Raw genomic sequence first — 17379 nt, forward strand, 5'->3', positions numbered from 1 at the left:
CAAGGGCGGGAAGGTGGCTTCCCGGTGGCGGATTTGCGACTTCCGGATACCGCCGCGTAGCCTGAACATAGGGCTACACGATGCATGTCTCGGTTGGGCCTTGCCATGTCTTGTGGATGTCCCAAAGTGGGTGTTACTTATGCTTGGTGATGTAGAGAACTAGCCTTGCTAGTGGAGGTATCTACAGAGCACAAGTCTCAAACACTCGAGTCCCATCCACCTCGCCAGCCTGGGCAGGGACCTCCGTCTCAGCAACCTGGGTACCCCCGACATCGCCTTCTATAACCTCATGCCGTGCTTTAGGAGCCTCGGCAACCGGTATCGCATCACCCACGGCCTGGCTGGTCACCTCCGCTTCCCCACTGTCAACAGTAATGACCTCTCGCGATACCGGACTGCCAACATCGTCACCAAAGACAGCGTCCAACTGCTCTAACACAGCATCCTGTACCAGGCGAGCCTTGGTGCTGGTATCACTTTGGCGCCGCTCAACTTCCTCGAACAACTCCTCGACGGAGATCTCCACTTCGACCATCGGCTCTGATGGCCGGTCCACGACGCCACGTTCTACCCCTCCCGTCGAGACACGGGGGGACTGTCTCGTACCTTCCTGAACCTCGAGAGGCTGGCGCTCCCCAACGAGTACTCGGGAACGTTGACCAGCCTCGTCCGCTTGTTCCTGAAATTGAGTAGCTTCCCCAACACCTGGCTCTAGCTGACCCTGATTTAACTGCCCCTCAACACCCACTTGCTCCTCGGCCCATTGGTTGAGATACTCCAACACAGTATCGGGGAACCTCAGATACATCTCGTCAGGCAACAGCATGCTAACCCGATAGTTTGTCACGCGCACTTTATCAGGAAGTTTGACGTCCACTCGCCTTGCCATTTCCGATTATCGCAACAGCTCCCTGATGATAACATCAATATCCACCTCCGCGTACGGGGCGTCACTCTTGCTAGCAGCCTCGTTAGGCATATCCGCTGCAACATGAAAATAATGTTAGGACCGTAAACAGAGGAACGGTTAGACATCATAAACATTCAACAACCCCTCACCCGGACGCCTCCCCAGCTCAAACCTCTCGTATATCGGGAGCCTACACAGGCGATAGAACCCCCTCATCCCTCTGGAAAACGCGCCCAACACCCTCGCCACACGCTTCTGCTCTAGCGTGGTCAGGACAGCCTCCTGCCTCACTACGATATAAGGATACGCAGTTAGCACACGCCAATGACAAAATCCACCAAAAATGCAATCACGATACTCATAGATAGGCTGGAAACGAGTTGGAGCCATGTGCACCACGTTTGGATTCTGCCAGCGGCCCTGAACCAGGCAAGGCCTGCCCCGCCAACGAGCATAAATATTTGACTGAAAGTCCTCAATAATCGCGCGGCTGTGCGCCCTAAAATTAATGCACCCGCTATCGCCAACCCTCGTCGAGTATTGCATCTTAAACAAGGAGTTAAACTCGCCAATGTTGGGACATAGCAGTCTACTGAGCTTCGACAACAGCAATACCCCCATCACTTGCCTTAGTGCGTTTGGCGATAGCTGCCCCAGCGATACATGTAGGCACGAGAACAGATACTGCAGCTCCTCCGGTATTGGCAATGTTAGCCAACACTTAAGGTGATACTCATAAAAGCACGCCCACCCCATCTCGGTGTGGCTAAGGCATTCACCATCCCTCAAAGGGCGTAACAATACATTGCCCAGAATGCCCCAAGTCGTCCTCATTTCGGCGATCTTCTCCTCCGTCATACTCGGACCCGGTTGATCAATGGGTATATCGCCAAAGAGTAACCGCCCACGTGGCGAGTGAGGAATCTCTAAATCCTCGACATTCTCACCCTTGGGAGCCTCGGGGCCTGCGATATGCCCAACCCTACTCGGGACCCCACGAGAAGAACCCTCGCCACCTCCTCGGGAGGTACCCACGGCACCCCCGCGAGGAACACCCTCGCTACGCCCACGAGTAACACCCTCGCCACGCTCGCGAGGAGCACCTCCACCACCCCCTCGAGAAGTGCCAACACCACCACGAGAAACTCCTTCACTTCCACTAGAGGAACCCTTTCGCCTACCGCGACCGTGATGCTCCCATACCATATTGCGCGTAATACCCACAATTAGTCAATCGCCTCCTGTCTATCGCCTTCCCCGACCCGCCCCACAAAATTTCAAAATCTAATAACCTAGCCCGGAGTCGCAATAGCAAGCCCAACTCAACCCAAAATTCACCTTCTCCAAAGCCTAACCGGGCCTAAAGCAACCCAGAGCTCACCGGAAAATCTCACCTCCGGCAAACGACCCCCCTTAACAAAACCCACACACACAAATACTCTCGGACAAACCCAGGAAAGTCAAGAGACAACGTACCTGTTTACTCTTCCAACTGGGAAATAGAGACAACGAAGCAAACAACGCAGAATCCCGGCCACCAATCGAAAGATTCAAGCTCTCTGCAAGTTAAAGGCTCTAACTTTAACCAGTTCTTATCAACAAGAACAGAGGAACGGTAACCACCCCCACCTCCCTCCTCTGTCCTTATATAGGGACCTCGAGAATATAGGGACAGTTGGACGTGCAAGGACGACGACACCAGATCTCACCACATGTCCGACATCTCTGAGAGTTAGAGAGAAAATGCGTCGTCACCTCGACTCCTTACCACTACGCCATTATTACATGTTACGGATTCCAGTAGACCGGACTTCCCGCACACGAAAAATGAATGACAACAGCACACGTGTCACCAGGGCATACCCTATGGGCCAAAAGATGCATGAAACCCTAACACAGATGCGTGATAACGACACAACGCCAGTCGCGAGTACGAACTCCTCATCCCAGCCAAGACTCCTCTTAGATGGGAACTTGGGGGACTGGGGGTAATGATTGTACAGAAGCCATGTGGCATGCACTCGCCTTGAACTTCCGATACTTCTACCAAAGACAAACTCTCCACCCAAGAGAACTCTTGACCGGGCACTTGGGGGACTTGTTGGTATACATATACCTCCTAGGCACAAGTATCGAAAGCACAAGACTCATATCGCCAATACAGAAGGAAAGCTCCCAGCTAAGGGTCTCGATACCCCTCTGGGCGATATCGGGAAAGCTCCCAGTTGAGGGTCCCAATACCCCTCTAGGCGATATCGGGAACCCCGATCGTCCCACACCGAAAGAAACGGAACCAAGCTTCCACACATCTGCTACATTAAGGTCATCTCCAACAACCCAAAAAGGTAACTGTTTACTATCGCTTTCCATTATCATTATCTTATTCCGATACTGACTTAGGCATCGGAGCGTCGAAGGCCGGCACACCCGGTCTTCCCTCTGACCTTTGTCTGTTTTGCAGATAAATGAGACCAACTGCGATAGTGACAGTCTAAGAACATCTCGTGATTCAGCTGGATCAGACTCCTGTAGAGACAGCTAAAACAGAGAAGATTCTTAGATCTTTAACTGACAGATCTAACTATATAGTCTGTCCAATTGAAGAGTCTAAAGATATTGATGAATTGTCCATTGATGAGTTACAAAGCTCTTTGATAGTTCATGAGCAAAAGTTTTATAGGCAGAATGGTGAAGAACAGGCTCTCAAGGTGTCTTATGATCATGAGGAGAAGTCAAGTGGAAGAGTCAGAGGCACAGGCTAAGGAAGAGGGCGCCATCCATTCAATAAAGCCATTGTTGAATGTTATAGGTGCCATAAGCTCCATCACTTCCAGTACGAGTGTCCTACATGGGGCAAAGGAGCAAATTATGCAGAGATGGATGAGCAAGAAGAGATGTTTTTGATGGCTTATGTTGAAATCAATAGGGCAAAGAGAGAAGATGCATGGTTCTTAGACTCGGGTTGCAGCAACCACATGTGTGGTGATAGATCCTTGTTTTCTGAGTTAAATGAGAGCTTTCGGCAAGTGGTGAAGTTGGGAAATAACACAAGGATGAGTGTTGCTGGCAAATGAAATGTCAAGTTGCAGTTGAATGGCTTCAATCATGTCATTTCAGGAGTGTTCTTTGTGCCAGAGCTGAAGAAAAATCTTCTAAGCATAGGACAACTACAGGAGAGAGGTCTGCTATTCTCATATAGGCAGGACAGTGTAAGATCTATCATCCACAGAGGGGATTAATCATTCAGACCAAGATGACTAATAATTGGATGTTTATCTTGTTCTCAGTCTCAAACAAGCAAATCCTAATTGAATCAGGAAACCGGCTTTCACACAACCTCTCAAGACATCACTCATCTTTGGCATTGTAGACTCGGCCACCTCAGTCACAAAGGCATAAAGACCTTGCAGCTTAAGAACATGGTTCATGGATTGCCTAAGCTTCCTGTTTCAGATGTGGTGTGAATTGATTGCTTGATAGGCAAGCAACACCGAGATCCTATCCCAAAAAGAAGTACTTGGAGGGCCTCACAAAAGCTAGAACTCAGACATGCCGATGTGTGTGGACCCTATTACTCCCATTTCCAACAGCCATAAAAGGTACTTGTTATGTTTTATAGACGATTTTAGTAGAAAAGTTGGTCATATTTCTTAACTAAAAAGTCAGAAGCTTTTACTTCATTCAAGTATTTTAAGAGTTATGTGGAGAAGGAAACTGATTTGAGCATTAAGTGCTTCGCACTGATCGTGGAGGGGAGTTTACCTCGGGGGAGTTCAATGATTTCTGTAAAAAGAATGGGATAAGAAGACAACTCACCACTGCATACACTCCTCATCAAAACAGAGTGGTAGAGAGAAAGAACCGGACTGTGATGAATATGGTGAGGTGCATGCTGTCCGAAAAGAAGATCCCCAATACCTTTTGGCCTGAAGCTGCAAACCGGACCATTTATGTCTTGAATCGTTGTCCCACTTTGGCTGTGAAAGATGTTACGTCGGAAGAAGCTTGGAGTGGTGTCAAGCCATCTGTAGAGCATCTTAGAGTCTTTGGATGTGTTTATCATGTACATGTGCCTGATGTAAGGAGGACTAAGCTTGAAGACAAAAGTTTCAGCTGTGTTCTTCTAGGAGTGAGTGAAGAATTGAAGGGTTACAGACTGTATGATCTTGTTGTTAAAAAGATAGTGATTAGCAAGGATGTTGTTTTTGAGGAGGATAAACAATGGGATTGGGACATAAGCTAGAATGACCAAGTGTTGGTTGATCTGGAATGGGGAGAGAATGAGGAACAAATCAATGATGCAGAAGAGTCTGAGGATGATGTTGAAGTTGGTGCAAAAGGGAGTGACATTGTTGAATTAAGTCCTATGACTGCAGAAGGATCCTCAAGTTAGTCAAGTCTGAGCTCAAGTGAAGAAAGAGATAGAAGGCCTCCGGTTTGGATGCAGGATTATGTGAGTGGTGAGGAGTTGTCTGAGGAAGATATTGATGTGAACTTGGCCTTATTTGCAAGTGCAGACCCTGTGTGTTTTGAAGAAGCTATGTGCAGTGACAATTGGAATAAGCAATCGACTCAGAAATCAGGTCCATTGAGAAGAATGGAACATGGATTCTCACTGACTTACCTGCAGGAGCAAAACGGATTGGAGTCAAGTGGGTATACAAGACAAAACTGAACGAGCATGGGGAGATAGAGAAGTACAAAGCTCACTTGGTTGCAAAGGGCTATACACAAGAGTATGGGATTGACTACTCCGAGGTCTTTGCACCAGTAGCCAGAATGGACACTGTGAGGATGATTCTTGCACTTGCATCACAAAGAAGCTGGATTGTATACCACCTTGATGCCAAGTCTACCTTTTTGCAAGGTGAGTTGACTGAGGATGTGTTCGTGGAACAACCTAAAAGATATGTGAAGAAGGAGGAGCCTCACAAAGTCTACAAACTGAATAAAGCTTTATATGGACTGAAACAAGCTCCTCGAGCTTGGTTCAGTCGAATTGAAGCTTATTCCTTAAGGGAGGGGTTTGAAAGGTGCCATAGTGAACAGACTCTCTTCATCAAAACAAACAATGAAGGTAACATCTTAATTGTTAGACTATATGTAGATGATTTATCTATACTGGTGTTAATGTGGTGATGATTGAGGAGTTTAAGAATTCAATGATGAGGGAGTTCAAGATGTCTAATTTGGGAAAGATGAAATACTTTCTCGAGATTGAAGTGTTGCAATTGAGTGATGGGATTTTTATTGGCCAAAAGAAGTATGCAATGGATGTGTTAAAGAGGTTTGGATGGAAGGAAGTAATGCAGTCTTAAATCCAATTGTTTCGGGGTTTAAGATTTCAAGAGATGCGAATGGAGTTGAAGTTGATGCCACCTTTTATAAGTAGGTTGTGGGGAGTTTAATTTATTTAACAGCTACTTGTCCAGATTTGATGTATGCAGTAAGCTTAATTAGCAGGTATATGTCACAACCTACAGAGCTTCATCTCATGGCAGCTAAGAGAGTGTTGAGATATGTGAAGGGGACAGTGAACTTTGGGATTCTTTACAAGAAGGAAAGGAACAAGGATTTAGCTGCATTCACCGATACTGACTATGCAGGTTGCTTGGAGGATAGGAAAAGTACGTCTGGATATGTATTCATATTGAGTTCAGGAGCAGTAGCCTGGTCTTCAAGGAAGCAACTGATTATCACTTTTTCGACAACAGAGGACAAGTTTGTTGCTGCTGCAGCATGTGCATGCCAGGCTATGTGGATGAAGAGAATTCTGAAAAAGAATGTCGCAACGAGTCTGTGGTAATTTTTAGAGAATTTTTTCGGACACCTGAAGTATTTATTATGAATTTCTGAAGTTTGTGAATTATGAAAATTCATTTAAATAAAAAGAAAAATTCGGATGCTATCTGAGCCGTCCAAATTATCCACCTCTAGATCTGAGCCGTTGGATTAAAGTTACCATTGGGTTAAATAGGAGTAGATGAGATCGGGCGGAGGGGGAGAAAATCAAAAGCTTTAAGCTCATTCGACCCGGATCAACAATAATCGGCGACTGGGTCTGACCGGAACTCCACTGTTCGGCCACTTTACGGCGATGCACTGGTTAAGATAGAATTCGCTTCTCGTCCTTGTCCTCCTTGTGGTCTTGGATCATCCATACGTCAAACGAGGAAGGAGAATCGAAGCCCGAAAAGTTCAGTTTTTTTTTTTGGTGGTTTTTCGACTTTTTCCTGTGACTCCGGCCACCGTTTGAGGTTCTTGAGGTATGAAACGTGATCCTCTCTTTGTGCTCTACACGTTGGTATATATAGTTTTTGTTTTTGATTAAGTTTGGAAGAGTTGCTATGTTGGGTGTTTGCGGCAACCGTTGAAATCACTGTTTGTGGTGGAGGTTTTGGGTCTTTTGAGGTCATTTTCGATCCAATTATGTATATTGGAGTTGAATATCATACCTGATTGCAATCAAGTTTTAGAATTTGTGAAGTGGTTAAAATCTAGGTTGCTTCGAAACTGTGGAAACTAGCATGGATTTAGTAAACATTGTTATTACTCCACCTTAAATTCGGAATAAATTTTATTATCTCGGGTTTGGGGTGTTTCAATTTTGCGTTGGATTCATGATAGATTTGATTTCGAAAGTAACATAATACAGTATGTCATTATAGACTAGACAAATAGAAGAATTAGAATTGTTACGTAGAAACTAGGGCTAAATACTAATTACTACCCTGTAGTTTGGGTCCAAAATCAATTTAGTCCTTGAACTTTTAATTTCATCAAAAACACCCATGCACTTTCAATTTTGATCTAATAGGTCAAATCTATTAGTTTTCCGTTAATTGAGTTCGTTAACATGCTGACGTAGCTCATATAGGGCCTATGTTTTATGATTTGGTGTTGAGGTGGTATGTATAGTCAGTTTAGGAGTAGGTCCCACTATTAGAAATCTATCAAATAAAAAGTTTTAAACAAATAACCCAACTATAACTGGAACCCACAACAAAAGATTAACGAATTGGACCTATTAGATTAAAATTGAAAGTATAGGGGTGTTTTTGATGAAATTAGAAGTTCATGGACTAAATTGATTTTGGACCTAAACCACAGGGTAATAACCAGTATTTAGCCCTAGAAACTACTACAAACCCACCCCTAAACAAAGAGAAAACAAAATTAGTAATCTCCAACTACACCCACCTTTCAATTATATGCGTGAAAAAAAAAAAAGGCAAATGCCCTGAAGAAAATTAAAGAAGACAACAGGGTCATTTCTTTCTTTGTGATCCTTTCAGCTCAAGTAGAAGCAATAGGTAGCTTCTTCCTCCACAATTTTAGCAACTATAATCTCCATTGCATTCTCTGCCTCCTTTCCAGTTTTCTTCATAGATGCATCTACCACCAACACCCCAATTCCATCGGCATCTAGCCCATGACTCAGCCTGAATCAAACCCTGATCATTTCCCTTCAAAGCAGAGCATTATTCTCCCTTTCCCTTACCAATGTTCTAAAACTTCTCTTCTTGGGCTTCAATTCTTCCTGTTTGATAGTACTGATATATTTCATGTTCTTACTACCTTTGGGACACCCCAATTTCTTTTTTTGAGGCAAGATAGTTAGCTTTCCATCCCAAGAAGCTCCAAAACAGTCACTAGAAACAGTTTTCGCAGCATTGTTCAACGTCACCCAAAAACCCAAATTCATCAAAACTCGACTGAATTCAAAAATGAAGTATACCAACAAATAAAATATGACTATGAGACTAAGTTTTGTACCACATGCATCGCCAATAATGACCAGAGTCACCGCAAAAAGTTTTAGAACTGCCGGAAACCTTGAAGCTTTCAGGCTTCGATACTCTCTCCTCGCTCAATGATTGGATGATCCAAGGCATGGGGAGGTCGGCGACAAGGAGAGGATTTGATTGTGACCAATGAACTATGGTATTGTTGATGGACGGAGAAGTTCCCGTTGGGTCAAGCTTGTAGGTTGTCGGGTCGTGAAAACAAGTCGAGAGCTCTAAAAATTTTGGGAGGTTTCTAGGTCGTTGATCTGATCTCACCCTTATATAGTCTCCCTTAAATGAATTTGGACGGCTACGATGAAGCGGTGGTTAATTTCACATAGATTTTTCTTTTTGTTTAAACGGGAAATTCTTTCCTAACTTCAAAAAATTTTACAGACTCGTCGCGTCACGTATTTTAATATCAGACCCTTAAATCGAAGATTTCACCTTGTGAAAAATTCTAAAAATTATTCCCGAGCACTATTTTTTTTTTTCAGTAAAACTATTTAGGAATTTCTATTGATATAAAGAATAGGCCAGAATGACTAGTACATATCCTTCCGCTACCATCTACAGATAGACAAGAAGTTGTGGTGAAACACCATGGTGATACATAGGATAAGACCATTCATTTGACGTGTCTTGCTCACTTATTTAAAGTAAGGTTATTCAACTATGAACCAGTATTTCATAGTAATAGGCTAGCTAACAAAAAAACTAACTAAATACTGGGTATAGAAACCCAATAATAATTTTTGACCTAAGAGATCCCGGCCCAAAATCCATTTGCAGTGCACTAGGGTTAACCACCAGCCCAAAAAGTCCACCTTGGACAGACCCAAGAGGCCACCCTACAGTCATCGGAATGGATGTCGGCCGACCTCCTATCTAGCGTTCAACCCCCATTGACAAAATCCATGACTGCCTCACCGCCTTCTTCATCTAAGTCCTTGAGATCGAAGCTCGGATTTGAGCCCAAACACTGCATAACCACTTGACCTGGATTGATCTGGACACCCAGATCCATGACTGCGCCTTTAGAAACCAGTCGCCGACAACAGCGACAGCGCCGACGCACAGCACAGCGCCACAGTTTGTAATAGTAGTCTCCGATTCAAGCCCATCAAACTCCGGTGGCCCAAAATCCACACCATCACTACCTTTGAGACTGGGTTCGAGGCAGTACTATTTGAATTACCGAGATCGTAACATAATTCTCGAACGATATCAATTTAGCTTGATAAAAGTTTTCGAGGCTCACAGAAATCCGCCAGCTACCTTCAATTTTTAAATCAATTGCCTTTATTTTCTTCTATAAATTTAGTATGTTTCCTTTTATTGAGTCTTTTCCTTTATAATCTTATCAAATTATTCTGTCGTAGCTACTCTAGATTGATCAACTTGTACACAACAGAATAGATTACGCATGTTCTCTTAACTATAGTACCACCTTTCCAATTGATAAAGAAGATGAAGAGGTATTGCTCTAATCAGAATTCTGAATGGTTGAATTTATAGAGAGAAAAATAAAAAATAAAAAAATGTAAGAAAGAAGAGAAAAAAAGGAACAACAAATTGTTGAAGATACAGATTTAATTGTTAAATGGTATTTTGGTAAAATTAATGATGTGTATTAGCTTTTTAAATATTCCAAAAAAATTGGAGGTTTAATAAATAGAGGGGGTCCAAATATCAGATTTAGATGTTCAACTAGAACTACCAAAGTTTTGTGAGGAAATTACTACTAGCTAGAATGGGCTAGTGTTTCTTCCCATGCGCAAGATTCATAACTCCCATGCGGTCAATTTTAAGAGTAACGGCCCATTTGCATAAAATAAAAGGGTCCAGCAAGTTCTAATTAATTACAACAATTGCCACAACCTTCACTTCAGATTTCTCCCAAAATCAAACCTGTCAAATCCATTTCTCCCCAATCAAAACCCTATCTTCCATTTTGACGAATCTAGGTGGCAAAGCAAGACCGTGAAGTTAGCGTCGAAGCAAAGTAGCAAAGCTAGGGTTTGGTCCCCGCATACAAATCCATCGTCGAGCAAGGCAACAAAGCTAGAGATTGCTCCCAATCTGCAAATTTTCCGTCGAGTAAGGCAGCGAAGTTAGGGTTTGGTCTCGACCTACAAATCTACCTTCGAGCAAGACAGTGAAGCTAAGGATTACTCCCAGTCTGCAAATCCATCATCAGGCAATGAGGTCAGCATTATTTGATCAATAGCTTTAGTTTCTGAGGGTTAGTTGCTTTAGTTTATGAGATTTGTTTGTTATGATGAAAATTGATGAGTTCTGTGATTAAGAATAGTAAACGAACAAATTATATGAGCTTAATGAGAGTCACCAGGATTAAAATGCTGCAATATGTGCAATTTATGACTATATGAAGCCTCTCAAGATCAATAGCTTTAGTTTATGAGGGTCAGTAGCTTTGGTTTCTAAGATTTGTTTGTTATGATGGAAATTTATGAGCTTTGTGATTTAAAACAGTAAAAACAATTTTTATGAGCTTATTGAGAGTCACCAGCATTAAAATTTTGCAATATGTGCAATCTAGGATTATATGGACCCTCTAAAGATTTGTAGCTTTAGTTTCTAAGGGTTAGTAGCTTTAGCTTCATGATTTCATCAACTCTATGTTTATTGCAAGCCATTATTATGTTTATTCTTGAGGGTCAGTAGCTTTAGTTGATTTCATTTGTATGTGTAAACTTTATGTGTATTACAACCTCATGTCTATATTTACTTTTGAGGCTCAATAGCCTTAACTTCATGATTGCATAAGATACTCAACTCATATTGGTCTTTTGTTTTCATTATTTTTCTGTGATTTTTCTTAGTAAGGGTTTTATGTGTTTCTTGCAATTATACACTTTTGTTTGTTCTTTGAGATATGCTTGTTTATTCTTCTGGAAATTGATGGACTGTCCTTTTTTTACTGAGGTTATTGAGGGTCAATAGCTTTATCCTTTTACAAGTGCTTGTTTGTTCTTATGAAAATTGATGGAGTTCTTGTTTTTTACTAAGCTTATTGAGGGTCAAAAGCTTTATCCTTTGAGAAGTGCTTATTTGTTATGATAAAATTGATGGAGTTCTCATTTTTTACTAAGCTTATTGAGGCTCAGTAGCTTATCCTTTGAAATGTGCTGGTTTCTTCTCATAGAAATTGATGGAGTTCTCATTTTTTACTGAGCTTATTGAGAGTAAGTAGCTTTATACTCTTAAATGTGTTTGTTTCTTCTGATGAAAATTGATGGAGTTCTTGGTTTTCACTAAGCTTATTGAGAGTTAGTAGTTTTAGACTCTGAGATGTGGTTATTTCTTCTGATAGAAATTGTTGATTTATGATGTATGATTTAATTGTTGCTATATATTTTCTTAAATGAGTGGAGTTAGGATGAATCTAAGTAGCAAAATGATTACAAAATAGAATAGTTGGTTTACTAAACTATAAATTATTCATCTGCCTTGATATTAGTATCGAGCCTACTGCATGTCAATAGCTTTAAACGAAACTTAGTAGTTACATGAAATGCAATGTGTATTTGCTACGTAATGTTGTGTATTTTTTATGCAATATGTATTCGATACTATATATAATGTGCTTGCACCAATATTTCTGTAAGATTTTATTTTACCTACCTTACTGAATATCAGTAGCTTTAACTAAATGCATACATTTACTTACATTTCTTTATCATTTTTTGTAGTTTGATTGTGGAGCATATATATCCTAAACTAGTTCATGGTTCTAAAAAACGGCCTAGGCGGCCGCCTGGGAGGCGCCTAGGCACTGGGCGCTGGAGTACCGTTCCGATTTTGGCCTGGGCGAAAGTATTAGGCGCTGGCCTCTTAGGCGCCCACCTAGACGAGCTAGGCGGAGGTTAGGCGGCCTGGGCGGAGTCAGCAGGGCGCTTGAATTTTTTTTTTTTTTTTTTTATCGTCATTCGTCAAATCGACTTATTCTCCTCTCATTCTCTGTTCACCGATAACCCAGAACTGAAATATCCATTTTCTAAGCACACAAATCACAATTCAAAATCAAAATCATCTATTTGGGTGCAGAGAAAACATGGGATTCTGCAGTTTGGTTCAAGAGAAGCAAAAGCTTCAATAGAACACATTTTCTGGGCAACAAAACAGAGAAAGAGAGTAGTAGCTTACATGTTAAAGATTGGAAATTAGATTGAGGTAGGTGGAGATCATGGAGATCTTAGATCTGTGGTGGCCATGCCTTGGGTTCTCAAATCTGTGGTGGCCATGCCTTGGGTTTTGAAGCAGAGAACGGAAGAAAGAGAGAAAGAGAGCTGGAAGAGAGAGAGAGAGTGGAAGAATAGTGGGATGTTGGAATTGAGCCGAAGTCTCAAGCTGGGGTTTTTTAATTTTATTTTATTGTTATTATTTGTTTTTTTTAGGAGAAAAATGTCAACCAACAAATGGTGGAGGCCCAACCTGAAATTGTCAATGAGCTATGTCTTGGTACATGCCATTCTTTATATTTTCAAAGATTATCTATATATTTTATTTTTTATTTATATAATTATTTGTTATAAAAATAAAAATAAAATATAAAAATAAAAACCGCCTAGTCCCCGCCTAGGCCCCTGGGCGCTAGGCCTTGAGTCACTGCCCGACTAGCGCCTAGCGTTTTTTAGAACCTTGTATACAACAAGTTACTATTAACCAAGAAGTCAAGGACAGAAGTGTTTAGGCAGACAATGTGCTACAAATTAAAAAGAAAATCAAAGAGAGCCTCAAGCATGAGGAAATCCTTCTCGAGAAACTTCTTCACCATGAGAAGAGGTGAAATTCAAAGAAACTTGTATGTAAAAGCAGAAAAGCTAAAGATAAATGATATAGTGTTTAAGTTTCATAATGTGATATGTATAAATAGTTTTTGGGATTATTATATAAATAATTTGTTTTTAGAAAAGCAAAGATGAAATGTAGAAATATTATTTCTCTGTTTCTTTGTATATTTCACAACTTGAAAAAATACTTCTTTTTTTTACTGTGATATTAAGTAGATTTTAACCAGAGGAATATGTTCTTCAAGTTTAATAACACATTTGGAAAATCCTATATAGGTTCTTCAAGTCCATATATGTAGAAAATGTCATAGAATACTCATTCATGAATAACTTGTACTCAAAAAGAAACAATAGCATCAAAAGATAATTATGCATAATGCTATTGTTATTCAACAATGTTAATACACATTATCCAAACCACAAGGGCAGTTTTGTAATATACTTGTTGTACATACCGCCTATATTACATACGACCAAGCATAAGCAACGACCTCATAGGTGGGCCTCGCGACATGGTTAGCCCCGCCTATGGCATGCATCCGGTAGACCGACACCCGAACTACGTTGCCATGGTGGAGGTCGGCCGATATCTAGTCGGGAGGCCACCCTCCCATGCTCTCCGAGAGGCTTCAAGAGAAGAAAATATGTGTATTATTATCCCATAGGGTACGAGTCATTCTACCTGGGGCCACACCATCGGGTAAAGGAGGCCTACAGGCCCTCATTCAACCCCATTGGGTTAAGGAGGCTCATGCCCTCATGTGATCCCACCGGGTCCCGAGGCTTAAGTCCTCATTCTGCCCGGGGTCACACCACCGGGTAAAGGAGGCCCACAAGCCTTCATTTCGACCCCATCTGGTCAACGAGGCTCAAGCCCTCACTCTACCCCATCGGGTACGAGTCATTCTACCCCATCGGGTACGAGGCTCGAAATCCTCGCCCCGAGCGAGGTATCCCCACGGGGTAAGCCAAGGTCCAGTCCCTTGCATTAAAAATCCTCTCCCCAAGTGAGGTACCCCCAAGGGGTAAGCCAAGGTCCAGTCCCCTTGGTTTTGAGTCATCTCACCTCCCAAGCGTTCTCTACACTTGGGGGACTTATTCATACCACTTATCACAAGTGGAGGTAGTACCCGACCGGGGCTATCATTGAGCTTCACGCTCATACTTTTCGTGCTATGGTCTATTAATGGAAATATTGAAATTTTTTTGCCTATTGTTGATCGCAACAATTAAATTCCTTTTACATCCCATTAATAAGACCATAGGACAAAACTCATACAACCTATCACCCGCTCGACATGAGCGAACTCAAGTCTAAACTTCGATTTTTACAAACTACATAACTTCGGGGACTCGGCGAGTAAACACACTCCCGATCCTAACATGCGCATCATATGCATACAACATATACGTATCATTATGTACGCTTCATCGCGTTCATCACACATCTATGCATCATATGCACTTCGTTATACTTTCACAACCACATACATTTTCGAAATTGTACGTCGTATGTCAACACTACATAATACGTGCATACACATAATGTGTAACATGCATCTCATATAAACATTCATGCACCTCTATGCATTTGACTCAAATGTCACCTAGATTGCCCTAGCGCAATCAATATGCTCTTTGTACACTCTTATCTTATTTACAGGTACTAGCTCGATGATGAGCCCCCCGTGGCACCAACCTACCATGGAACATTTTACAAGACCCGGAAGAGTCCCTTCTTACTTACGGAGTTGGGGGACTAGTATGGGTATGGCGTTCAACGAAGTCGTCACTCATACTTGGCGGCATCATATTTAAACTCTCCAACCAAGAAGCGCCTCTTACTCGGGGACTTAGGGGACTTGTACATACCGCCTATATTACATACCACCAAGCATAAGCAACGACCTCATCGGTGGGCCCCGCGACATGGTTAGCCCCGCCTATGGCATGCATCCGGTAGACCGACACCCGAGCTACGTTGCCATGATGGAGGTCGGCCGATATCTAGTTGGGAGGCCACCCTCCCATGCTCTCCAAGAGGCTTCAAGAGAAGCAAATATGTGTATTATTATCCCACATCGGAAATATAGAATAAAATGAGACTTCCTTTAGCTATAAGAGGAAGTCCTCCCCTTCTTGGATGGGATGGATCCATGATCCCTATACTTGTATCACTACAAAGGCTACTTGGCCTCACTACTAGTGGAATCTCTAAGTGGAAGTAGCCTTGCCTCAAGGGCAAGGTGAACCACTATACATGCTTGTGTCACTCTCTATCTCGGTCATGCTTCATACTTAGGTCCTGTATTCTCACACAGAAACACTTGTTAACAGAAATAATTCAACAACGGAAGGAATTCGAGTGCAAGGGATTGGACCTTGCGCACTACCGTAGAGGAATTTAGGAAAACAGGCCTGCTAATGGTAAATTCTGGGCTAAAAGTGTAGGTAGTGGTAATTTGCTAAAGTTTTTTTTCTACTATAGTTTATGGCTGTTGAATTTAAGGGAAAATAGTTTTCTGTCGTTAGATTCAAGGAAAACATAATACATATTTACCTTTTTTATTTTTAGAATGCATGAATCAGAGCTATGTTTTAGGAAATCAGAAATTGGGAGACAATGAGTTGTGCTTTCATTGATAATAGGAGTCTCTTTATATAGAGAATTACAAGCAGAAAATATAAGTCTTACAAGGAAACTGAATCGTACAATGATAAGGATATCTCCGAAGATGTTGATTTGGTGCTTAAATGCAACTTACCCGCATAATAAGGGCACAGTCATCAAAGAATTGGGAAATATTTGAATCCGAAATTATCGTATCACGGGGATTGAAAAGCTAACTTCAATCCTTGGTTATGTCGATTACTAAGTCACTAACAATTTAACATACAAAAACTAAAAAATAGCACCAAGCTATTTACATGCCCGGCTTGGAACAATCAAGCCTAAAATGGGTCAAGAGACCCACAAATAAATGCGGAAGCTCACAACCAAGTGGTACGGATAATGAAAATGGTTTGTAAAAGTTGATTTTGAATTCGAAAAATAAATTGACAATTGGAAATTAAAATTACAATTAAGAATAAAGATAACGGAAACTAATCAAGAAATGAAAATTAGGTCACTAAGGTATCCTCCTAACCAAATTTAATGCACAAATATATTCCGACAATGGTCATTCAATTCATAATGGCATCAGGAACCGTACCCAAGGTTTTCAAGGCTCATGGGTCATTAGATTCCTTATATGGTATTTCTACTCTGGATCAAGGGTCGTAGAAACTCAATTGGGACAATCTAGAGCCTTGTTAGGGCCTCTAGTTGTACCAAAAGGCGAAGAGTCCTAGAATCAATGTTCCTAATTAAGCTAGCCAATACTGCAATCGAAATTGGTATTGTAACTAACCATGTTCTAAACTAGTGTCCTAGCCATAATTAGAGAAGTGATTAGGTCTCCTAATTTATTCTAGACATACTCATGTACGCATTCAAGAGTTAATCAAGCTCCTAATCATGCATCTAACCTAAATATTATAGAATATAACATATACCAAACACAAAATTGAAAACCATTGAATCAAAACATAATTATTACATTAAATTTATGCTAGGGCTCAAACTCTAGCTTCCTAAATAGACTACTCACAATCCATCAACAAACTCACAACAAAATTCATCAAATTACAATAAATTAAAGAGAGTATAGAGTTGAGAAAAGAGAGAGAAACCAATACTAGTCACAACAACACTAAAGAGTGAGCATGAGTGCATGACTAGTTTGGAATTATACTTTCTCTATACCTAAACCCAAATCCTTGAAGAAGATGATGAAAATTGATTGGGTGTGAGGTTGTGGTC

At 41.6% G+C, this 17379-nt stretch overlaps 1 protein-coding gene across 1 annotated transcript; it reads left to right on the forward strand.

The window, feature by feature from the left end:
- Nucleotides 1–2876: 2876 nt before the first annotated feature.
- Nucleotides 2877–4374, forward strand: LOC133737356 (uncharacterized). Its single transcript, XM_062164929.1, has 5 exons — nucleotides 2877–3014; nucleotides 3424–3654; nucleotides 3745–3976; nucleotides 4028–4119; nucleotides 4228–4374. Exons 1-5 carry the CDS (start codon nucleotides 2877–2879, stop codon nucleotides 4372–4374), a joined length of 840 nt encoding a protein of 279 aa, XP_062020913.1.
- Nucleotides 4375–17379: the final 13005 nt, after the last annotated feature.

This window comes from Rosa rugosa, chromosome 3 (assembly GCF_958449725.1).
Source record: "Rosa rugosa chromosome 3, drRosRugo1.1, whole genome shotgun sequence".
Classification (NCBI taxonomy): domain Eukaryota; kingdom Viridiplantae; phylum Streptophyta; class Magnoliopsida; order Rosales; family Rosaceae; genus Rosa; species Rosa rugosa.